Consider the following 26,088-nt stretch of genomic DNA (forward strand, 5'->3'; position numbering starts at 1 on the left):
CTGTGGGAAAAGGAGGTCTCTGGCGGTGCTACCCAGCTCGCCTAGCCCAGTCGGGGTTGAGGTGCATGAGTCCAGTTGGCGCACTGGCTCTAGGGCGATGCTGACAGGTTTAAAGAGATATACTTACAAATTTCAGTAATAATTGCAGGTCTTTGAAGTCACCAGAGAGGTTTAAACCTTCCCTGACCGTGTCAATAACTTTAACACAGCCCAAAGCCAAATGTAATTTATGATACTGCTGGATCTGCTCAACTCGTTGCTCTATCCATTTCCCACTGTCTTCAGGCTGAAGATGGCATATAATCTGAAAATCCTTTTTCAGTCCATCATAATGGTTCGTAAAATTCTTGAAGAGAAGGTCCACTTCAGCAAATGTGAGCTCTTCAGATTTCAGGCATTCGTAGAGTCTGGAGAATTCATTGCAACAAGATTCAAATAAAGATTCAGGATTCAAAATGGCAATGCTCTCCTCTTTGCTCAAATCCTCAGTATTGCTTGCCAGCTTTTTGGCTGCCCACTCCCAGCAGTACTGGAAGATACTGCTTTCTTTAAAGTTATTCATAGTTTCAGTCATCTTCTTTTGGGCTGGACTCAGATGGTAATGTGTCTCTATTTTATCATCACTCTGCGAAACTGAATGCCTCACATTCACAACATCATGCAATGCTTTTGAGGCCAGGTTTTCACTGTGCTTCTGTTCCATTTCAGCAATATCCACTGAAAAGTAAAGAGAAACTCTGAAGAAACACTCCAAGTTTAACATCTTTCCTTTGCTGGGCAATGAACTATATTAGCATCAAACACATTTATTGGTAGTTTGCTAAAAGACAAGTAAACATTTTCCACTGCCTTTCCACCTAGTTTACTTTGAAACCTGAGAATGCTCCCTAGCAGGTAACAAATTAAATAGCAAATGAGGCATTAGCACAGTAGAAACTATTTTGAATCCATTTGCCCTATATTTAGTTTCACTAGCCAACTATTAATTTAAACTGGAGGAAAGCTTCACTAGAGGAACACAAAATTTATTTCCTTTTCCTTTCCTTAATTAAAGCCACAAATATTACTCAAGCAAGTTTCACATTTTCTGTGATGTTACTAGGGTGTCCAGGTGTAAAAGAGGACAAGGCTTCTGCATCTTTAATACTTGCACAGAAGGCAAATCCTCATTCAGTTGCAAAAATCCATAACTGACCTTGGGCTGGCTACTAACTTCTCAGCCTTACCTACTTTTCAGTGTTTGGTGGTTGTAAGGATAAAATGAAGGGTAAAGTGGATGAGAAGGAGAGCCTTTTATGTTGATCTGAACTGCTTGAAGGAAGTGTGGGATGACAACACAAAAAATTAAATATAAATAAAAAGAAGCCACTGAAGGAGATTTGGAGAGGGTGTTTGGGCAGGAAATTAAAATTTTTTTAAAAACTGTAGCTTTTCTGCAGATGCTGAGTATATACTCCTACCTACAATTAGATAAAAGAACCAGGGACTGAGCTAAGGAAGGAGCTGTGCTGTATCCATGAGGAAATTCGGTGCAGGGGGTAATAACCAACACACTTGCTTATCAGGTGATTGTAGAAAAAGATGGGGGAAGTAAAACTAATCTTATATATACTTAAGCATTATATATATCTAGGCATCATTGGCCTAGAAACTCCACCCAGTGATTATATCCTAGACAAAACACAGCCATTGGGTCCAGCTTTTATGTTAACAGTGTAGAACTCATATGCAACTTGCAATAAAAGGCAACACTTTATCATGTGAGTTTCACTGCAACTACCTGTTACACAGCTCAATTTGGGAGCAAATCTGTGTGCATGGTGAAAGTCATCACCTTAGAAACTGTAGAATGGAATGGAAGCAAACTTAAGTCAAGAAAACTCTGGCTCACGGCAAAACAGACCTGTACGCCTACTTTATTTTTATTTTATTTTTGAAGATTATTGATTTTTACAGTTTAATACAATCATCATATACATAAAAAAAAATTAGAAAAATCTCAATCTGCCCCCACCCCTTGACTTCCCTCAACTTCCCCTTCTGGTTCTTTAAATATTTGTTACTTCTGCTTAATTTGTTTTTCCTTATTTTGTAGTCTTTTAGATAAATGCTCTTACGTTCTTAACATACCTATACCATTATCTTTCATGTCTTACACTTAATTAATTTCTAAATTGCTATTTCTTAACTTTTACTCTTGTTTTCTTAATTGTAAGTGTTTACTCAAACCCTGCTAGTGAGTCCATTTCTTTACAATATTTTTGTAAGTACAACATAAACGTTTATGCTGTATGTCTACTTTAAAGGCAGAGAAGTGCTTGGAAAAGCTTAAGTTGAATTAAGATAATGTTGAAGAAGATACATGACTCGTTGCTCTGAGGAACTTTTCATGAGACAAGAATACAGTATGTCACTTCCCAGAAACAATTAAATTAATTTAAAATAAAACACCTGTTGTCCTGTCACAATACAGAACCGAATTTTAATAATAAAGGGTGGGGCAAGATAAAAGAGTGAATCAGATGACAGGAAAGTTTGGAGGTGTACAAGGATCAGAAAGAGATTGCATTCAAATGCTATAGTTCAATCAGTGACTAGAATTCACTTCTTTTTAATTCAATTTATTTTTGCTTAGCTCCCAAGTTTTTCTAATAAAGCTTTATTTGTTCTGGGGCTTTTGGAGTCCAATTTGACTTTTTGTCTTATCTTTGAGTGGAGATGGGATTTCTTACTTTCAGAATGTTCCATGTATTGAAGTTGCTATTTGCTCTGACTCAGGCTTTTGGGGTCTGGATATTTAAAGCTCGTGAACAGTTTTGAACAGATCTGGTTTTTACAGGTTTTCCTTTTTCCCTGAAATGATTTTTATTTTTGTTTATCTTCTCTTTATTCCCTTGTGAAGCTCACACTTCATTATACCATTTTCCCTATATTTATTCCCTAAAAATTTTCCCTGTGTTTTTTACCTGAACCAATTTGGACCATTCTGGATACTATACATGGTTCTTGGATTAATCTTTCTCAGCTTTCACCCTGAGTCTACAGAAGCCAGATTCTTGGATACCTACTTGATTCATAGCTATAGCATACCCTTTTTACGCCAGTAAACTTTTAATTAATTTGAAGGTTGAAGTTTCAGAAGGATGTAATTCAGAACTTAGTAACAGAAATGCTTTATGGATAGCTGTTTGATTAACTACCTTTATTTTAGAATTTACTATGGTTTTCCATTTATAAATTGCTCTCTTGTATTTCATTCATACATTATTTTTATTCTTATATTTCGAATATTCCTGGGTTTGTCATTTCTATGCTTTGAATTAAATATATATTCCCAATTTATTTTATTTTTGGTCTGGCTCTGAGCCCTTTCTGATTACTACCACTAGCTCACTGAAACATGCTCAGCTGAGTGTAATTTAAAAATCTGTTTTCACTACCCTATACCTTTTCAGGCAATGAGAAGGACAACATAATTAGCTAGGGAAATGACTGTACTCTCCAACCCTCTCCTCCTCCCTGGAGAAAGTTGAAAGTGATACAGTAAAGCAATAGAAAACACAAAACCTCTGGTTATTCCATTATCTGCTCACACAAAATTCTTTAATTGCATTTTATGCTTTTTTCTTTATTATTTGGTGGGAGTAGAGTCCCAAAACCCATAACGGAGGATTGGAGAAGCCTTCCCTGGTTGCATGTATTATGTCCTTTATATATGTTTGAGATGTTATCTTATATATGTGTATGTTTGTGGCACACACACTTTCAAAGTATTTCAAGATTTTAAGATGTACTGGCTAAGTATGTAAAAGAAATGAATGGCCTCGGCATTTGATGTAACAATTTTGCTCACTTATTGGAAACTTCTACTGCCTTATTATTCCTTAGTCTTGCCTTACTTTCATTCCCAACATTAGGAGCAAATATGAGCAAAAGAAAATCACGCTTATCTTTGAAACCATTACCTTTTACAATGTCTTCCACCTTCCGAAACATGCTCAAAAAGAATTCCAACTGTTTTTGCTCCTCTTTGACAGATGTTAGTTCTTGCAGCCTCAACTGAAGTACTACTTCTAGTTTCAGTATTTGCTTTGGTTTCTCCATGGATGAGAGAGATTCATTCACTGAAATCAGAATTCTTGTTTACAATAAGCACTGCAAAATCCTGCCCTCCTAATGGTGCAGAAGCAAATCCCTGCTTGACCCAAAAAAGGAATTCCCACCCCTCGCCTTGAGCGCTGAAACTTCTCATGAGAGGATGTCCAGTGGAGAGTTAGGAGGCATCTGATGATGTTTATAATGACTAGCTTCCTGGTAGGGAAGCATAAGCCAGAGCAATGGGTGTAGTGCCTGAGGATGAACAGAACATTCCATCTCTCCTCAATCAGGGCACTCCATTTCTGTGCTAGCTGTGCTGGAGGGAACCACAATCACAACTGTATGGTGAGCATAGAAACACTGGATGTTGGCAGAAGAGGGGAGCTTGTCAGCACAACCCATCACAAGGCTAGATACCAAGGAAGAGGGTATTTCTGCTCTATGACATACATAATGGGAAACACTAGTTGAGGGGAAGCTTCTGTGTAAAACTTCTGTGGTTGGGGCAGGAAGGCTAAAAAGGTTTGGCTGTTTGGAAGGTGCCAGTGTGCCTGGTTGACAACAGGTCAGATCAGTGCCTTAGAAGGCTTTCCTTCTCTTGGTTAGCATAAATTGGAGGATGCTTCTCCTTTATGCCAAACAACAGGAGAAAAGCTACACTACTAAGCAAGGGATGCTAGCAAAAATAACTGTGGGGTGGTAATGTTTTCATTGTTACTATGTTATTTATTGTAAACTGCCCTGTGACCCTCAGGTGAAGGACAGTATGAAAATTTAATAACTTATTTATATAATAATAATAATAAAATAATAGTAGGGGCAGCATGACTGCTCTTCTCTTTTTCTGCTCTTCAGAATGGAAAAGAGGCACTTTCATGCTCAACAGCAGAAGTAAACCCTTCCAGTGTGCAGGTCCAGCTAGCTGTAAGCCAGGTGGATCTGAACCTCCTGCCTCGGAAGAGAGAGGTGAAAGTAAATGTGAGCCCAATTGAAGCTAAGGGGTGTTCTGCCTACCTTAATTAGCTAAGTAATTGAGCACCCCTGGCTAAATGCTCATGACATCCTTTCTCATTTTCTGCCTTTGTCTCTCACTTGGATTCACTATTTCTGATACTCTGATGCAAGCCATTAAGACAGCATAAAAAAACCATACGCGATATCTTTTAAAAGCCTATTGATTTATTTATATTTTACACATGAAGGGATAAAAAAACTCACTTACTTAATTCCCAAATGAATACAAATTGTTCCTTGCACTTTGTAATTAATTCCAAATGTCTAATTAAGATCTGGCCTGTTGTGAGATTATCATAAATTTCTTTATGTATGGACTCAGTGATCTTCATTAATGCCTTGGCATCATCAGTAAGTTGGCTCAGGAAGTCCCCACTTCCTCCTGTGAGATTGGTCAGATATTAAAAACAAGCAAATAAACAGTTTTCATTCTTGTGCTATAAACCAGTACATATGGTACTTAGTAACTACATCGAATGTCCCTTTTAAGTTTTGAAACATTTTACTTAGATATAATGGTGATACCTAGTTAAAAAAAACAAACCACACAAAAAAGAATTGTAACAATCTGGAAGAAATCAATACCTTCCTCTACTTACAAAAACTGTCAGTGAAAACAAACCAAATCATAAAAAACACACACAAACCCCTCCACAAGTGGCCTGGAGGCTGGCAACATGAGAACAGACCTTTTCTATGGTGGCTCCCCATTTTTCAAATGCTCTCCTCAGGGAGGCTCACCTGGCACCTTCGTTACATATCTTTAGGTGCTGGGCAGATGCTTTCCTCTATAACCAGGCCCTTGGGCCTTTAACTATCTGTGGCCTTTTCAATGTGGGTGGGATGTTTTAATGTATTTCTCTTTCTTCTTGGTTTTAATGTATCTATGTGGAGTTTACTGTCTATTTGTTTGGTTGTTAAGTCACTTTGAATTGCGCTGGGGAAGATAAAGAGAGTAACAAATATAATAAATAAAATAAAACATATAACCTATACAGAGCAATAAACCAATTTTTTAAAGTGATACTCCTTTTCCACAATGTCAAGCTCAATTCCATTTTATTCACAGGAGTTTTTGATCTCACTTGCCATTGTATCCCTGGGGACTGCTTAGCCATTCCTCAGTGAGCCTGAGGATTTCCTCTCAAATATGGTCCTCACTCCATATATATATGTAATACTCTGTTTGCCAGGTGCAAACAGAGCCAAACAAAACCTGCCTCCCCACCCCTGCTTTTGCTCCAAGCTGAAGAGGGACAGTGGAGACACATAGGCTGGTGGGCGAAGACATAAGCAGACACACTTCTGCCTCCCCTCACAGGTTCTCCCCATGTCCAGAATGCAGGAGGGAGGCAGGTGCGTGTGTGCAGCTCAGAATGCCACAGAGGCAGAGCAAACAGATGTGGCTCTGGCTCCTGTCACCAGCTCTAAGCTGGGAATGGGAAGTGGAGGCACATTGGCTTTCCTCTGCTCCCAAAAGTGACCAGATTGCCTGATTTGCCTATCTTTGGCTCTAAGCTAGAGGAAGGGAAAGGTGCAGGGCAACTGTAAGGTTATTTGACTCTGTTTTGATAATGTACTTTCCTCCATTGGGTACTACTAAAATATTTTTTCTGCTGTCCATAAAATATCCTTCCCAATTAAGTGCTACATGTGAATACCTTTGAAAGTGAAAAGATGCTTGGTGTCCGGCCAAACAAGGAGATGATGCCAAACACCTTCCAGGTCACTCAGAGGTTTTCCTTCTTTATCACTTGGCCATGATTTTGTGATGACAGCAGATGCAAGCTTGCCCAGCTTGCTCAAGTTGTAAGAGGCCATCAGGCCAAGGAGATCACTCTTTTAAGACATAAAAATATGTAAAGAATTGAATGGCAATGAGTTCATCATAATGCAAGCTCTCAAATTTGCCACATCATCTAAGCTAATAGAGGGTAAGTGTTAATTTCATTATGCAACTCCATGCTGTCCAACCTCACTGATTTCAGTGGAACTAATGCCCAAATATGTCATGTTAGTTTCATGAGGCATGCTTACAAAACAACAACAACATAGCAACCTGAGTGATTAGATTCACGGCCCTAGCAATGGAACAAATTTTGAATCCTTCCCTCTTTTGCTGCAGGTCTGACAAAAGTTGCCCCCACCAAAAACCTGTTATTATTAGTTGTTTAGCAATGAAAACTCGCCAATGGTTTCATTGACAAATGCAAATGAAACTTTTGGAAAAGCGATTTTAACCTCACCCCACATTGCTTCCCTGTCACAATCCACAGGTTGAAGGGTGACTGCATCCAGCAGGGAGCCTACCCCATATGTATAGTTGTCCCCTTGCAATGATTTCCCAGAGTTCTGCATTGTGTGGGAAGACTACGCAAATAGAAACAACTCCCTGCTCCTACTGGACACCCTCCAACTCGTGGGGACCAGGGGCTTTTCAAAGCTAGTGTGCTCATTCCCTTTTCCCTCTCATGAGCTGATTGAACACAGCAGACAAATGCTTGAGCAGGGCAATAATAATAATAATAATAATAATAATAATAATAATAATAATTTATTATTTGTACCCCGCCCATCTGGCTGGGTTTCCCCAGCCACTCTGGGCGGCTTCCATAGAAACCAAAAATACAGTAAAATATCACAGATTAAAAACTTCCCTGAACAGGGCTGCCTTAAGATGTCTTCTGAATGTCAGGTAGTTATTTATCGCTTTGACATCTGATGGGAGGGCGTTCCACAGGGCGGGCGCCACTACTGAGAAGGCCCTCTGCCTGGTTCCCTGTAGCTTTGCTTCTCGCAATGAGGGAACCGCCAGAAGGCCCTCGGTGCTGGACCTCAGCATCCGGGCAGTGGGGGGTGGAGACGCTCCTTCAGGTATACTGGGCCGAGACCGTTTAGGGCTTTAAAGGTCAACACCAGCACTTTGAATTGTGCTCGGAAACGTACTGGGAGCCAATGTAGGTCTTTCAAGACCAGTGTTATGTGGTCTCGGCGGCCGACCCAGTCACCAGTCTAGCTGCCGCATTCTGGATTAGTTGTAGTTTCCGAGTCACCTTCAAAGGTAGCCCCACGTAGAGCGCATTGCAGTAGTCCAAGCGGGAGATAACTAGTCTTTGTCAGGAGAGCTGTGTTCTGTAACCTCTATTTCAAGTGGCTGCTGCACCATGGAAATGAGAGTACCGGGTAGATCTATGCCACGGCTAGCCTTAAAGGTAAAGGGACCCCTGACCGTTAGGTCCAGTTGTGGATGACTCTGGGGTTGTGGTACTCATCTTGCTTTACTGACTGAGGCAGCCGGCGTACAGCTTCCGGGTCATGTGGCCAGCATGACTAAGCCGCTTCTGGCGAACCAGAGCAGCGCACAGAAATGCTGTTTACCTTACCGCCGGAGCGGTACCTATTTATCTACTTGCATTTTGACGTGCTTTCGAACTGCTAGGTTGGCCTTAGGGAGAAATATATGTATCATGGTTTGTATTTTAGACTGTGAAAGTACTAATCATGGTTTGGTGCAGTGACCAAACTGAACCTACCTTGTATTCTAAGTTAACAGCTTCTATGGCACAACTTTCAAAAGATTTGCCAATCAGAGGCTCATATTTTTCAAAATCTGAAAGGAAGTAGCAGTAGGCTTTAATCTGCTGAAGTGGATGTACCTGTCAGGGAAGAATATAAAAAATAGTATCACTGATTCCAGATATTTGCGTTGAACAGAAAGAGAAAACAAGGAATGGGAAGAAAGGTGCTGCAATAAAAGAAAATCAATGTTATTTTGCTAGCATTTAAAATTATTTCTATGTACAAAAACAAGCATACTTCTGCCCCTTTATGTTACAAACGATATATGGAATATATTGGATTCTATCCAGCACTGCATAAAATTAATGCAAGAGGGCTTCCTCTTCCTCTCTTCTCCCCATGCACCTCCCAAAATCTGCTCCAGAGGGTCCCCAGCCTTCTGGAGCAGATTTTGAGGATTCATGGGGGACTGCAGGAGAGTTCCATTGTGCAAGCAGAAGTCTGCTCCAATAAAATAACAGCAGGTTGAATACAGTCCATTGTCTCTTGTGTTTATAGACAAACTAGGAAGTAAATCTGAGAGACACATATACCCTAACTTATCTAACTATCTATCCATTAGACTTCCGGGGTGGCGCCATCGGTAATGGCTGCTTCCCTCTGATTCGGAGGGAACCAGCTCTACGGAAATTGGGTCTGTACCGCTACGGCGCAGCGGGGACCCTCCAAAAATCACAGGCGGGTGAAGCCTGTGACCGTGGGACTCAGCGGGCACCGTTTGCGTTCCCCCAATTGCAAAAGGAGCTCGGCAACGGGCTCCGGAGCGGAGCGGGGGTGGCGTGGTGCTGTGAGCCAATTGCTTCTTCTGTGGAGCGAAGCCGCGAAGCTGTTACCGGAGAGCGCTGCCTTTTTCCTGGGACAATTGGACTTTGAAAACAACTACCCGTGAGTAGGATTAAATTGGATTCAAAAGGGAAAAAAACGTCTAATTTGGTACTGAGCGGGAAGGTACAACCAGGAAGTCTGCCTTCCTTTCATTGTAAATAGATCAAAGCAAAGAGACTCTAAAGCGGAAACATAGAAAGTTGCTTGAAAAAAGAGCTAAATCTTAGCATTTGGAAAGTGGCCCCCCCTCCGGATTGCAGGAGAGGAGGGGGAAAAGACTGAACTGAATTTACCTGCAAAAAAGAAGGGGAAAAGGAAGCTAAAATTTATTGTTTAAAACCTGGAACGGACTGCCTTGAGACAAGGGTCGCACAGTGGAAAGCTTATTTTTGACAGCTAATTCTGCAAAAGGGATACAGTGTTTCTGGACTTCTCCTGGCTTGAAAGTAACTGTTTAAGTGCACTGAGACTGTTGTTTTTAAAGTGAATTGGGGGACTTATAAAGACTATCTTTGTTCTTAAAAGTTGCAAGTTCTGGCTGTTACTGTGTCCCCCTAGAGGAAGCTGGACATTGTTACAATAACAACTGGCTTAGAGGAAAATTCCATTCTATTCCAAAACAATTGTTTAACTGTGGGAGCGACCTTGAATTTCCATGAGACTGTTATGGCAGATGGGAAAGGGAAGATAGAGTTGTCGCAGGAAAAAACTACTAGGTCTGGCAGACATTATCGGATAGACACTGCGCAGCCGCGAAGGGGTTCAACATCTGGAGCATCTGGAACATCAGGGGCCGTACTCCCACAGGTCAAACCAAAAGTTATGTCGTCGGAAGAAGTTTTGGCACAGGCACTTGCAAAAATTAATGAATCTTTGGAAAGTTTAAATAAACAGGTAGCTGAGACAAACAGACAGGTAGCTGAGACAAATAAACAAGTTGCGGAAGCATCAAGCAAAATTGATTTAAATACTGCAAGTATTAATATCTCGGGGCAGAAGGTGAATACCAACACAGAGACCATCGAAAAATTACTACAGGAATCTGCCTCAACTCGAAAGACAGCTGAGGCAAAAGACATTGCAACTGCTACTCAAGAGAAGATTCCACCAGTATATAAGAAATTGGAGGACCATGATGTGACATTCTCCATGATTGAATTGAAAGACAGACAAAGAAATTTAAGAATCAGGGCCGTACCAGAACGGGAGGAAGATAACCTGGCTGATTTTCTTACACAGGAATTCATAGATTTTTGGCAACCGGATTTGGGGAAGGAAGAATTTAAGATAGTGAATGCATTTAGACTTGGAAGAAGACAAAGCAAGAACAAGGTGAGAGACTGTTTGATTACTTTTCAAACAAAAGAAGAGAGAGATAAAATTCTGAATCTGCACTATCAAAAGACTTTGGAAATTGACAATTCAAGTGTGGTGATATTTAAGGACATTCCAAAGCATCTGCTGGACTTAAGGTTCAAATACGGAAATCTAGTGGCCCTGTTGAAAAGAAATAGAATTCTTTTTAGGTGGGAATTTCCTCAAGGCCTGTCCTTTAAATACAAAGGAAGAAAGATAAAAATAAAATCAGTTGATGAAAAAGACAGGTTCTTGAAAGACCACGAGGAAGATCTACAGAAAGAAGTGGAATCTGAAGAAGAGCCAAAAGGCATATTAGACATATCAAATCTATCTTTTGGATTGCACGGCCCAGAAAAAGTGGCACTAACCACAGAACAAGAACTGACACTCGGAGCAGTTGGAGGTAAAGTGAAGTAGCCCCATCATGGCTCTGCAACTATTAAGCTGGAATTGTAACGGTTTGAACTCTCCTCAAAAGAGAAAAAGTGTGTTTCATTTATTAAAAAAAGAACAATTGGACTTGATTTGTTTACAAGAAACACATATAACAAGGGCACATAGGAAGTTACTGATTAATAAAAGATTGGGACAGGAGTTTGTTTCATCTGACAAAGTAAAAAAAAGAGGAGTTGTGATTTATGCAAAGGAGAGACTATCACCGAAATTTATCTTTAAAGACGACCAAGGAAGATTTTTGGCAATTGAAATTCAAATACAAGGAGAGAAATTTTTGATTGTAGGAATTTATGCACCGAATGAGGGGAAATCTGAATTCTATAAAAAGTTGCATGAGACTTTACTGGATTATTTGGATTACAATTTGATCTTGATGGGGGACATGAATGGAGTAGTATCTACAAATATGGACAAGGCACAAAGACAGGTAGTTACCAAGGATGGTAGATTACCAAAAACATTCTTTGAGATGACAGACAACATGGACTTAGTGGACATCTGGAGAGTAAAGAACCCCCTGGGAAGAGAGGGAACCTTCTTTTCTGAAGCCAAGATGACATGGACTAGAATTGACCAAATATGGATAACTAGAGGAATGGCACCAAAGATAAAAAAAGTAGAAATCTGCCCAAAAACCTGCTCTGACCATAACGCTGTAAGGATGGAGATGAAACAAATAACAACCGGATCCTTCAGATGGAGGATGAATGACACCTTATTTAGAGATGAAGAAGTGTATAAAAAGGCCCAAAAAACTTTGAGAGACTACTTTGAAATAAATATGAATACCAACGTAGAAAAAAGAGTAATCTGGGACGCAAGCAAAGCTGTTATGAGAGGGTTTCTGATACAACAGAATGCAATAAAGAAGAGAAGTCAAAATGAGAAGAAAGATAAAATTTTGGAGAAAATAAAAGAAGGTGAGAAGAAATTGAGAGCACAACCAAAGTCCCAGGAGATTTTGAGAGAAATAAAATTGTATCAAGTACAATATATGGAAATGATGAATCAGGAAATAGAATGGAAAATCAAACAAATGAGACAAAAAACATTTGAATCAGTTAACAAATGTGGGAAATTGTTGGCCTGGCAAATGAAAAAAAGACAAAAATTAAATACCATTACAAACTTAGAAGTGGAAGGAAAGAGTATACATAACCCAATTGAGATTAGAAACTGTTTCCAGAGGTACTTTAAACAATTATACACACAAGGGCCACAGAAAGAAATGGACATAGACCAATTTTTGAAGACAAATGGATTACAAAAAATCTCTCAAGAAAGTAAATTAATGTTGAACTATAAAATATCTGAACAGGAAGTAGAAGGTGCCATACAAAATATGCAACTGGGCAAATCTCCAGGACCGGATGGGCTGACTTCTAGATACTACAGATCTTTGAAAGAGTGGTTATTGCAACCTTTGAAGGAAGTCTGCAATGAAATATTGGAAGGGAAAAGGGCGCCAGAGTCGTGGAAAGAGGCGTATATTACACTTACACCGAAAACAGAGACTGAAAAGACCCATCTTAAGAACTACCGCCCTATATCGTTACTTAATGTGGATTACAAAATTTTTGCAGATATTTTGGCCAAGAGATTGAAAAAAGTATTGATGGAAGAGATCCATAAAGACCAAGCGGGCTTTCTCCCGGGAAGACACTCGTCTGATAACTTGAGGAATATAATTGATATTTTGGAAAAATTAGAAGTGAATATAAACACTAAAGCAGTTTTGATATTTGTGGACGCGGAGAAAGCTTTTGACAATATCTCTTGGAGTTTTATGAAGAAGAACCTACATGTAATGGGGGTAGGCCAAGGTTTTGAAAATGGTATAGGTGCAATATATTCTGAACAAAAGGCCAAATTAATTGTAAATAATGTGGTCACGGAAGAATTTAAGATAGAAAAAGGGACACGACAGGGGTGCCCAATCTCCCCACTTCTTTTTATTTCGGTCCTGGAGGTCTTGCTAAACATGATTAGAAGGGACCGGTTGGTTAAAGGTATACAGGTCAGAGCCAAACAGTACAAACTGAGAGCATTTGCAGATGACTTAGTATTGACGTTACAGGAGCCAGAATCTAGTACTAAAAGGGTTTTAGAATTAATTCAAGAATTTGGTCAAGTGGCAGGTTTTAAATTGAACAAGTTAAAAACTAAGGTTTTAGAGAAAAATTTAACACCGATTGAAAGAGATAGGTTTCAGAATGAGACAGGATTGACTGTGGTAAAGAAAGTGAAATACTTGGGGATTAATATGACAGCCAAAAATGGGAACTTATTTAAAGATAATTATGAAAAATGTTGGACAGAAGTGAAAAAAGACTTAGAAATTTGGTCAAATTTGAAACTTTCATTGTTGGGCCGTATTGCTGTGATAAAAATGAATGTATTGCCGAGAATGTTGTTTTTATTTCAGACATTGCAAATTGTGGACAAGATGGACTGTTTTAAGAAGTGACAGAGAGATATTTCTAGATTTGTCTGGCAGGGCAAGAAGCCCAGAATAAAATTTAAGATACTAACAGAAGCAAAGGAAAGGGGTGGATTTGCCCTGCCAGACCTTACTATGATTCAGCAGCTTTTTGCTGGTTGAAAGAATGGCTACTTCTTGAAAACACAGACATTTTGGATTTAGAAGGTTTTAACAATGTATTTGGATGGCATGCATATTTATGGTATGATAAGGTCAAAGCACACAAAGCATTCAAAAATCATATTGTCAGGAAAGCATTGTTTAATGTCTGGATAAGATATAAAGATTTATTGGAAAATAAAACCCCAAGGTGGCTGTCACCAATGGAAGCAAAAGCTCTGAAAAGGCTCAATATGGAGGCCAAATGGCCGACATATTGGGAAATTTTGGAACAAGAAGGAGATAAATTGAGATTGCAGAGTTTCGAAAAACTAAAAAACAAAGTGAGAGATTGGCTTCATTACTATCAGATAATGGAGGCATATAATTTGGATAAGAAAATTGGCTTCCAGGTGGAAAAGTCAAAATTAGAAACAGAACTGCTAGAACCCAAAACTAAGAATCTGTCAAGAATGTATAACTTGCTGTTGAAATGGAATACTCAGGATGAAATGGTGAAATCTGCTATGATTAAATGGGCACAAGATGTTGGACATAATATTATGTTTGCTGACTGGGAACAGTTATGGACCACAGGTATGAAGTTTACGGCATGTAATTCCTTAAGAGAGTATATTATGAAAATGATATACAGGTGGTACATGACCCCAGTCAAGCTTGCAAAAATCTATCATTTGCCCGATAATAAATGCTGGAAATGTAAAGAAACTGAAGGTACATTCTTTCACCTTTGGTGGACGTGCCCAAAGATTAAGGCTTTCTGGGAAATGATATATAATGAATTGAAAAAGGTATTTAAATATACCTTCCTGAAGAAACCAGAGGCCTTTCTTCTGGGCATTGTCGGCCAATTGGTGCCAAAGAAGGACAGAACTTTTTTTATGTATGCTACAACAGCAGCAAGAATACTCATTGCAAAGTATTGGAAGACACAAGATCTACCCACTCTGGAAGAATGGCAGATGAAGGTGATTGACTACATGGAATTGGCAGAAATGACTGGCAGAATCCGAGACCAGGGAGAAGAGTCGGTGAAAGAAGACTGGAAGAAATTTAAAGACTATTTACAGAAATATTGTAAAATTAATGAATCTTAGAAGGATGTTGGATAGAAACTAAGTGGTTTCCAGCTGTAATGCTTTAAGAGATACGAAAAAAGGTTCACAAATAGGTAAAAGCTTAATGGTAAGGATTTGCTGAACTAACAAACTGAACTGGAATACAAAAAAGGGAGGTACGAGGAGGTCCGGGGAAATAAGTGTAAGGAAGATATGCTATGGAAAATTAATGTGTTTTTAACTGTTTTTATTTTGTATGTTTCTTTTTATTTTTCATTTCTTTGTTATACCTTAAAAACTTTAATAAATATCTCTAACTATCTATCCATTAATTAATTAAATTTCTTACCTGTGCTTTATCATATGGCCCCAAGACAAGTTACCATAATACAATATACAGCGATGAATTCAGTGTAGTGGTACGGCAATTGTTTTTCAACTTGCCAGATGGAACAATTCCCTTTCCCCTCCCCCTGAGCACTGTTCTGGGGGAGATAGTTTCAGGTGGGGCAGGAAGAAAAGGAGAGAGAAATCTCATTGTTCTAGTGGAAGCCCTTGTCCTGGCTTCTGTTAACAGGATTTGTTAGTTGAATCCCACCCACAGTTATAAAAGCAGATGAAACAATTAACTATCATAAAGATGAGTAAAACTATACTAATCAGAACTTCAGACACGAATATAAGATAGTGGCATTCCTGCTCTATCTAAAAGGAAAGACAAATATTCATTCTCTGTCTGAAAATGTATGCATATGACCTGCAGAGAGCTTTGAAGCTCTGGCACGAATAAGCAGTAAGCAATGAAAATTAGACCAAGTATTACTTTGATACAGTGGTGGCAAAATGTAAAAGGAAAAGTGTCACAAAAATGCTATATAAGAGTGTTTCCAAATATGATAATGGAAGGTAACGGGGCAGAATAACAAATATATTAAAATTAAATGTTCAATTATAATCAATAGTCTCACATGAAAAGCTGAGCCTAAATACTATCTTTGTGTATCTTGGTACCTGCTTGATTCTGCTTTGCATGTCTTTAATTAAAGTTCCCTTCCAGTCCTCTGTGATGTTTGCATCACAAAAATTAATTTTCAAAAATCGATTCCATGCCTAAAAAAAGAAAATGCACTTTAATATAAAAGCAAATCACTAGGGATACAAGAGGATTAGGAGAGTTTATTCAGCTTATATGCCAAGAGTTTCCCACCTTCAGCATCACAATCTACTAAGAGACAGGATATAGTCTAAAGCATAGGTGGCAAAACTTTTTTGACCCAAGGGCCAGATTGCCTTGAGACAAACCATAGGCTGTGTACAAAATGTAGGTGGGACCATTAGCAAATAATGGGGGCAGCCATTCTCTCACACACATACATACAACACACACACATATACAGACAGGCACACATTGTTCCCCACTCTTCAGCGAACACATACAGACCAGAAAAGGAGAAGGATGGTGGCAGCATTTTCCTTTCCATCAGTGCTGGGACAGGCAGAGAAGTTTAAATCTTTTTTAACAGAGGCCTAGTGCAACTCCACAAGGCACAAAAGCAGTAATGGGACTAAAATGAATAGGTTTTTTCCCTCTTCCTCCTGCCTAGAATTCTCCAGAACTACACGAGCAGGTTCTGGTCACTGTTGAAGATCCCAGAACAGCTTCATTAGAGATGTGCAAAGTGAAGACTGGAACGAACAGGAGCACTCCAGAAACCCAAGCAATACTGGAGTGCTCTAGGGACAGTGGGCTTTGATGGTTGGGTTTCTTTTGTTTGGTTCTGCTGATACCACCATCATGGAACAGGAGATGTGGCTGTCAGTCCACTTTAAAAAGAGTTTATCCTTTTCTCCTCTAAACATGCAGGTAACAGAGCAGCATAAGTTTCCAATTCTAGCCTTATGCAGGCTTATTCCCATTGCCTTCAACATCTGCAGGGCATATGGAGGTCAGCTTGTGAAGAGCCTCCTGCACCCATGGAAATTCTCCATAAATTGGGGGTGGGGTAGGCAAAATCATGTGGTATCCCCTTGGTATGGTCTACCTCTGTAGCTTTCCCTCCCAAGGTCCCCTTATGATCATGTGGACATGAAAAGAATAAATCTCCTGTCTTTCACCAGCCTCTACAAATCTTTGACTGCAACATGTGATGGGTAATCTTCAACCCAAAAGGAATACATGCAAGCCATGAATATCATGCCACTTCATCTCCCCCAGCCAACTGGTAATGATGTTGAGTATCAGTACTCCAAAGACTAAAAATTCAAAACTGGCCATTCCAAATATGAAGTTCTCTTTGTGACATAAAAGCCAGCTAGAGGAAAGGAAACATTTGTTGTACTGCGTTATATTTATTATATTCATTTTTTTTTTAGAACAGCTTTGGTGTATTATAAATAAAGAAGAACAAAGAGAATAGTAATGACAATAGTATGTAACAACAACAACAACAACAACAACAACAACAAAACAACTAATAATAATAATAATAATAATAATAATAATAATAATAATTTATTATTTATACCCCGCCCATCTGGCTGAGTTTCCCCAGCCACTCTGGGCGGCTCCCAATCAAGTGTTAAAAACAGTACAGTGTTACATATTAAAAACTTCCCTGAATAGGGCTGCCTTCAGATGTCTTCTGAATGTCAGGTAGTTGTTTATCTCTTTGACATCTGATGAGAGGGCGTTCCACAGGGCAGGCGCCACTACCGAGAAGGCCCTCTGCCTGGTTCCCTGTAGCTTTGCTTCTCGCAATGAGGGAACCGCCAGAAGGCCCTCAGCACTGGATCTCAGTGTCCGGGCTGAACGATGGGGGTGGAGACGCTCCTTCAGGTATACAGGACCGAGGCCGTTTAAGGCTTTAAAGGTCAGCACCAACACTTTGAATCGTGCTCGGAAACATACTGGGAGCCAATGCAGATCTCTCAGAACCGGTGTTATATGGTCCCGGCGGCCACTCCCAGTCACCAGTCTAGCTGCTGCATTCTGGATTAATTGCAGTTTCCGGGTCACCTTCAAAGGTAGCCCCATGTAGAGCAAGTTCCAGTAGTGCAAGCGGGAGATAACCAGAGCATGCACTACTCTGGCAAGACAGTCCGCGGGCAGGCAGGGTCTTAGCCTGCGTACCAGGTGGAGCTGGTAGACAGCTGCCCTGGACACAGAGTTAACCTGTGCCTCCATGGACAGCTGTGAGTCCAAAATGACTCCCAGGCTGCGCACCTGGTCCTTCAGGGGCACAGTTACCCCATTCAGGACCAGGGAATCACCCACACCCACCCGCTCCCTGTCCCCCAAAAACAGTACTTCTGTCTTGTCAGGATTCAACCTCAATCTGTTAGCTGCCATCCATCCTCCAACCGCCTCCAGGCACTCACACAGGACCTTCACCGCCTTCACTGGTTCTGATTTAAAGGAGAGGTAGAGCTGGGTGTCATCTGCATACTGATGAACACCCAATCCAAACCTCCTGATGATCTCTCCCAGCGGCTTCATATAGATATTAAAAAGCATGGGGGAGAGGACGGAACCCTGAGGCACCCCACAAGTGAGAGCCCAGGGGTCTGAACACTCATCCCCCCCCACCACTTTCTGGACACGGCCCAGGAGAAAGGAGCGGAACCACCGTATAACAGTGCCCCCAGCTCCCAGCCCCTCTAGACGGTCCAGAAGGCTGTTATGGTCGATGGTGTCAAAGGCTGCTGAGAGGTCTAGCAGAACTAGGAAACAGCTCTCACCTTTGTCCCTAGCCCGCCGGAGATCATCAACCAGCGCGACCAAGGCAGTTTCAGTCCCATGGTGAGACCTGAATCCCAATTGGAAGGGATCCAAATGGTCTGCATCCTCCAGGCGTGCTTGGAGTTGTTCAGCAACCACCCGCTCAATCACCTTGCCCAAGAATGGTAAATTTGAGACTGGGCGATAGTTGGCCAAATTGGCTGGGTCTAAAGATGTTTTTTTAAGAAGCAGTTTAATGACCGCCTCTTTCAGCGGGTCTGGGAAGGCTCCCTCACAGAGGGAAGCATTCACCACCCCACAGAGCCCATCGCCCAGCCCTTCCCGGCTCGCTTTTATCAGCCAGGATGGGCAAGGATCAAGGAGACAGGTGGTCGGTTTCACTTGTCCAAGCAGCCTGTCCACATCCTCAGAGGTAACAGATTGGAATTGATCCCATGTAACAGGACCAGACAGAACTCTAGCACTCTCCCGCCCCGGCCCTGTTCCCACGGTAGAGTCTACCTCCTTCTGAATCTGAGCGACTATCTGCAAAAAACTTTGCAAAAGCATTGCAGGAGATCTTGGGGTCCCTACCAGGCCCCGGTGGTACAGGTGGTTCCGATAGATTGCGAACCACCTGAAAAAGTCTCCTGCTGCTGTTTTCTGCTGGAAAACAGCTTTCTAGCAACATGAATAAAAGGCTATTCCTCCTCTAGAGTGATAAACTTTAGAGAGATTAGCCTTGCATCTTCTGCAAAGCTACCCCAAAATAAAGCACATTCTTAATCCAAACAATATTCTCTGTGAGGTTGGCTAACACATCAGAAGCAGCAACTGATATCTCTCCACAAAGGCCAAAAAGACTACTGGGGGAGGGGAACATCTACAAGAAAATAGTATGGAGTTCCAGATTACAAACCTCAAGCTCCATTGGAAAAGTAAGCTCTACAATGAAATGTGAATCAGGTTTCAGCATATGTGCTGGTAGAACAGCACGAAACCAGGCCCTGGTAGTATTACGAAGTCCTTGGTATACTGTCTTTGGAGTATTCTGCATAGCCTTGTCTCTTGAAGCCTATTGTGAAGAAAATAAAGAATTACAAACTGTTGAACCAAAGAACAACTTTCTGCTAAGCTAGCCACGCAATACCCAACCCATTCGGTTCATCAGCAACCATCTCAAATAACAAACAGCATACAGAGAGATGCTCACCTCCGAAAGTGCAAATTCAAAAATCCTTGAAAAAATGCGGACAGAAATAGCTGGTATCTTGTAATATTGTAGCAGCAGGAATTTGCTGCACATTTTCTCATGAAGTCTTTGGCAGACAGTCACATATGAGTTCCAAGTGTCCTGCTGTAACATTCTAAATTGTGGGAAATGCTTGTTATTTTTGCTAGATGGATTGGATTATGTCTAAAAATATAAGCACAACAAACAAAACCTGACAATCACTGTAGTGTGTCTAATACAGCTTTCATTTCTGCAATCCTAGAGAGTGCAAGGCTTTCCTTTGTACCCTATTCAGCTCACTTTTGGTGAGAGATAGCCTCAGAATGCAGCCAATGGGCGTTCAGATCTTTTTCACCCCACTTTAGAATCTGTGCTGTGTCACTTTCTTATGGTTTTAGAAGAAAGCAAAATATCACTGGGTTTGTGCATACAATTTTGCTAAATATCTGCTTTTGGGTGGGTGGGTGGGAGTGAGTGAGTGAGTGAGTGAGACAGAGAGATCTTGCAAAATATCTTCCTGTGTATGAGAAAAAAAGATCTTGCACACATGGGCAGATATTTTGCAATATCCCTCTCTCTCACACACGGCAGATGTTTTTCAAAACAATATGTTGAAAACAGAATAATGCATTTCAGTAGAGTTTCCTCTGGTTGAACACTATAATGAAGGTATACACATATCTTTTACTTACTCATTTTGTTTGTTATTGAGGGCATCCAACACCTTCATCAGGAGTTTTTCTACCTCCTAAGAAATAGTGGCAAAAATTAATGTCAGAGAACTAGAACACTGCATTATCATCTAGTCTAAAGGCCAAACTATGCATTACATTACATCTGGGATCACCAACCTCTGTGTGTGTGTGAGAGAGAGGGGGGGGGATTATATGGGGGCTGGAAATACTGAGCTTTTCTGAATGTGTGGGGTGTGTGTGCTCTAGTATGTTCTGTGTGTGATTAAGAGCAATGCACTTGGGCAGAGAGAGAGATGCATGTGTGGCAGTGTGTATGTTAAGTGTGTGAACTGAAGTGCATGAGTGTGTGCATGTGCTGTGTATCTTGTACGTAGCAGGAGGAAATTCCAAAGATTAGGTGCTTCCATGCTAAAGGTCTGATTCCTACATTCTACAGAATGGAGCTCATAATGAGTTGGTATCTGCAGGAGGTCCTTTCCTGCAGAGAGTAATGATCAGATGGGCAAGACAATCGTTTAGGTTTCCTGGTTCCTACACAGGGCTTTGTTCACCACTATCAGCAGCTTGAACTTAGCCTAGTGGCTATTTGGAAGCCCGTGCAATTCTTTCAGCAGTGGCTATATTCTGCACTAGCTATAGCTTCCAGGATAATCAAAGAGGCAACACAGAACACAAAATAGTAGTTCACTCTGGAAGTTACCAGTGCAAGGGCAACAGCAGTCAGGCTATTACATTTCAGAAATGGCCATTTCTGTATTATCAGCCAATGCTGAGGTCACCTGGGTTTTTAGTGACAGTAATTAGTCTAGGAGCACCACCACACTATGACTATGACCCTGTCCAATACCAGGGAGAGCAGGGAGGGCTTTTTCAGGAGTCATATCACCACCTCCTTTTTCAAGATGTAATAACTGTATGACTTCAATAAGGACTACCAGGATTCTGTTGGGTAGAACTTTTTATTTTAAATTGTCTCATTTACTGACTTAACAGTCATATCATAAGCTGTGTTACATTTTAGGTCAGGGATGGGGGACCTGTGGCTCTCCAGATGTTGCTAAACTACAGCTCCCATCATCCCTGATCATGCTGGTAGGGGCTGATGGGAGTTGGAGTCCAACAGTATCTAGAGGTCCACAGACTTCCCACCCATTTTAGATGGATATTACTTTCTTTTTTAAAAAAAAATCAAAGCATACCTCACAGGTAGGATGAGTGGCTTTCAAATTCTCCAGTCTATGAAAAATTCCTAGAAGATAGTCCAATGGTTCAGCAGGAAAGTCAGAGATAAATTCAGCCAAGGCTCTTCGAGGAAGCAAGGAAAACCATGATCTGAACAGTGCTCTGTTTTCTTTCACTAAATATTTCTTTTCTTTCATTTGTTGTAGTAAGAATCTGCAAAACCAAATAATAATAACTTAAATATACATAATGTCTTCATATAATATACAAAAAAGAATGCCATGTTCTCAGGAAACTGAACATTGTCAGGAACAGTGGAATAATATTTGTAAATGGAAAATTCAATCCTAAGTAGGGTTCAGGATGAGCAGATAAGCAAATCTACCACAACATCCCAAGCTTTGCTGGCTCGTATGGGCTAAGATGGAAAGGAGAAATGCAATGTGTTTCTAACTTCTGCATTATGCCTGTGCCATGTTGGTTCAGCTGAGTAGTTCAAGGATTGGGGCCTTCAGGGCATCTGTAGTATTTTGAACCCAGTGAATCCAAAGTTACTGTTGCCCCCACCACATCTTCAGGGCTTTCTGCCAGCACAGCTTTCCAGCAGAGAGCTAACAGTGCACCATCTTAACCTCCTCCAGCCATAAGCCTCAGAGACTTAGGACTGCATTCAAAGGCTACAATCCTAATCAAGCTTTTCTACACAGTGGGATTGATTTCTGAGTTAACAAGCATAGTAATGCACTGTCAAATCTCTTCTAGTGTAGCATATTGCTAATGTATGTATCTCTTTATCAAACAGGAACAGGACAGCTTAATCCACAGATCATAATATTTTTAAATGAAAGGCAATAAGACTAACATATTCCAACTTACTTCTCAGAACCCTTTTTTTCTTCATCAATCCTATAATTCACAAAGGGAAGACCTTTCAACCTTGCCCATGCGTCTTCAGATTCAAGTTGAGCATTCTCTTGGATGTATTCAAAATCAGTAAAGAGATGAAGAACTGGGATTGTCCACAGCCACTGATGAACTTGCTGTACAATACAAATATTGCAGAACAATCTCAAATATACCCCCAACCTGAAAGAGAAAAAGAAAAGCCAATCAGATGGTTGAAGAGGAACATTGGGACCTTTCTCTGACAAAGTCTCACATGCAGAAATTCAGGAGATGTACCTCTTATTAGGGAATTCAAGAAATGTAAATCTTATTGATGGGGCAGCTATGGCCTTCCAGATGGTGGTGGACTCCCAGCCAGGATGGCCATTGATTAGGAACTATGGGAGGTCCAGCAACATCTGGAAGGCCACAGGTTCCCAATCCCTGTGTTATGTATGGGGATGGTTGAATCCATTTAATTTTTGTCCAACACACAGTTGCTAAAGTCACACCTCTGTTTGGACAAAGGTAGCAACGGAATCATAATGCAACATTTTTTATTCAATACCAATCCCTCTACTTTTGAGCCCCAAATTATTATTTTATTTACAAAATTATTCATATCCCAAGGCAATTCACAGTATCATAAAAACAATCTAAAAATAAGCAAAACAGCTGACAAAGATAGAAGCAGTTATTGAAAAGGTCCATTACAGCTAGTTAATAATCGATAATAGAAATTTAATACGAAAACTAACAAAACTATATTCTGTAAGATGGTTCTTAAGCAAAAAAAAACAAAAAAAAGCAAACATGTAAGAAAAGACTGTTCAAAATAGGTGGGTTTTAAAAACTTGTTTAAAAATCTAGAATCATGCACACCTTTCATCGGATGGTCTCTGATAGGCTGGGGGACACCACGAAATCTTTGAAAACACTTCTTTGACTTTATTCATTGCCTTTGCCGGTGGTTGCTCCTTCAGGCAAAGAAGGCTGCAAAATCTGATACACTCTTGTTTTGACTCTGGAATAACATAGAAATCTCCAGATAATAGAAAGATGGTCAATGTCAGGACTAGTTTATTATAATCTGATGTATTCCAAGCTGCACTTTTTCGGTAATCTTCCAAGTAATCTTTAATCACCTTTTGAACCTAAATAAAAGAAGATAAAAGATAATAATAAATTCAGCTCCAAAAATAACCTATTTTTCTCTAGAAGCCATTCTGTTCTGTGTCACATTTGGAACCAGTGATAATGGCTGAGTCTCTCCACCTTCTCCCTTCCTAGAGCAAGTCAGGAGGGGGAAAGAAGAAGAAGAAGAAGGAGGAGTTTGGATTTGATATCCTGCCTTTCACTCCCCTTCAGGAGTCTCAAAGCGGCTAACATTCTCCTTTCCCTTCCTCCCCCACAACAAACACTCTGTGAGGTGAGTGGGGCTGAGAGACTTCAAAGAAGTGTGACTGGCCCAAGGTCACCCAGCAGCTGCATGTGGAGGAGCGGAGACGCGAACCCGGATCCCCAGATTACGAGATTACCGCTCTTAACCACTACACCACACTGGCTCTCCAGCACTTGGAAAGTACCTTGGCCAGCACTGCCAGTGCTAAAGCAACCAAAAAATGAGAAATGTAAGCAGTGTCTTTTGTTTTGTTTTGTTTTAATCATTTTTATTAGGTGTTTTTTTTTAACAATGTCTATAATCATTACATTACAGTCAAATTTCAATTTCCCCCTTCCCTGCTGACTTCCCGCAACTTCCATCTCTGGTTTATTACATCTCATATTACATTCTGCTGTTTATATATAAGTCTATATTGTCATACTATTAGGTTTCCTATTTTTTATAAATAAAATTGCAAATGTTTCTTTAAATCCTGCCAATGACTCTATTTTTTTTGTTTGGTTTTTTGTGTTTATATAAAGAGCGTAAATAGAGTGTGTACAGAGAGTAGCTGCTGCCACTGAAGTAACAGCAAAACCTGAACAATAACAAAAAGTAATGGGGGTGGAGAGGTATTGCCATCATCACCATGTAGAGGAGGAGGGGAACTTAAAGTGCATTACAGTCCTTTGGCAAGTGTGGCTCACTGATTGGTGCTGACAGCAAGCCCCTTTGATATTGATTGTTCCTAGGCAAAAATACATTTTTTCCTCTGCAGACTGATTTTGCAGATCTTTGATGGTCCAGAGAGGAAGAAAATCTGTTTGTAAGTCAAGTTTGAATCCAACCTGTGCCTGCAAACATAAAAGGCAGGTCTCACGGTCAATGCCAGTCAGCTGTCACCTGAAGATGTGATTGACAAATCTATCTGTCAAAAAGACGCATGAAGAGTGGGGGAGGCCAGGATCCAACCCATCAGCCAGTTAGTTAAGATAAGAGATGGAGCTTTTTCAGGAGAGGCAGCCACCAGATTATGGGATGCCTTGCTTCATGAGGTTTGCTTGGCCCACTTGCTTGTTGCGTCTTGCTAGCTGGTGAAATAGTTTTAGTATTTCAGTGAGCATTTGCTTTGTTGAGTAGAAGTTTTTATGTTGCCATTATGTTTGGTTTTGTATTGTTGCTTTTATTATGGATTATTTGTAATGACTGTAAGCCAACCTGAGTAATGCAAAAGCATGAGAATATGCATTTACACAGTCGCAGAATATCTATTTTATCCCATGTCAGTTGGTGGGAAAAGCAATTATAGCTGAAAATCTCAATCAATCACAACTGACCTAGTTTTGACCTTTTCATTCAATAAAATTAGCAAGCAACTTAACACAGTCACAGAGGACATCAAAAGATGCTGGTGATATAGTAATATGAACACTGACCCCTTAAGACAAATTCCTGATAACTTGCTTTTACAATACCTGCTTTTCATCAAACTGTAAATCTGTCCATTCCTTTGGCTCTCCCTCGTGTACCATTAGCTTCTTATTCACCAAGTAAAACTGATTAAATTGCTGGAAGAAGTTCTCGACATTGCAATAAGTCAAGGTATTCAATATAGAGAGCAGACTATCCAGCATTATTTGTAAAGCCTTTTCCTTCCTTTTCACAATATTGGCATTTTTATTCCATCTGCTTAAAGAGGATTCTTTACATATTATATCATCAAACTGATGCCAATCTGTTAATAAAACAAAAACAAAAGAGTTTCTCCCCATTTTTTGAACAACAAGGAATTTTCATGATACAAGATAATTCTTTCCATCCCCCTATCTAATCTATATGGGTAATATAATTTCATTATTCAATATTCTACAAGCCATTATCTCCACCCCTCAAAAAAAGATATTGATGACCTCAATTTTAGAAACTCCGTTGCTTAATATAATATACTTTCAGGTCTCAAAGACATAAGCATGCATTCACGTGAACAAAAAATTATTTC

At 40.2% G+C, this 26,088-nt stretch overlaps 1 protein-coding gene across 5 annotated transcripts in view; it reads right to left on the reverse strand.

Moving 5' to 3' along the window:
• Positions 1-26,088, reverse strand: part of LOC308470358 (E3 ubiquitin-protein ligase RNF213-like) — a 97,030-nt gene that overhangs the window by 50,593 nt on the left and 20,349 nt on the right. For all 5 annotated transcript variants that reach the window (XM_080993512.1, XM_080993513.1, XM_080993514.1 and 2 more), the window contains 13 exons: positions 25,565-25,824; positions 23,588-23,859; positions 22,697-22,906; positions 21,838-22,033; positions 20,636-20,691; positions 19,923-20,076; positions 19,629-19,784; positions 16,003-16,101; positions 8,646-8,768; positions 6,774-6,951; positions 5,321-5,494; positions 3,966-4,124; positions 128-717 (listed from right to left, as the gene is read on the reverse strand). In XM_080993512.1, the coding sequence (XP_080849638.1) occupies positions 128-717; positions 3,966-4,124; positions 5,321-5,494; positions 6,774-6,951; positions 8,646-8,768; positions 16,003-16,101; positions 19,629-19,784; positions 19,923-20,076; positions 20,636-20,691; positions 21,838-22,033; positions 22,697-22,906; positions 23,588-23,859; positions 25,565-25,824 (2,627 nt within the window). The remainder of the gene's footprint in view (positions 1-127; positions 718-3,965; positions 4,125-5,320; positions 5,495-6,773; positions 6,952-8,645; positions 8,769-16,002; positions 16,102-19,628; positions 19,785-19,922; positions 20,077-20,635; positions 20,692-21,837; positions 22,034-22,696; positions 22,907-23,587; positions 23,860-25,564; positions 25,825-26,088) is intronic.

Source organism: Podarcis pityusensis (genome assembly GCF_964106645.2).
Source record: "Podarcis pityusensis genome assembly, chromosome: 2".
NCBI classification, from domain to species: domain Eukaryota; kingdom Metazoa; phylum Chordata; class Lepidosauria; order Squamata; family Lacertidae; genus Podarcis; species Podarcis pityusensis.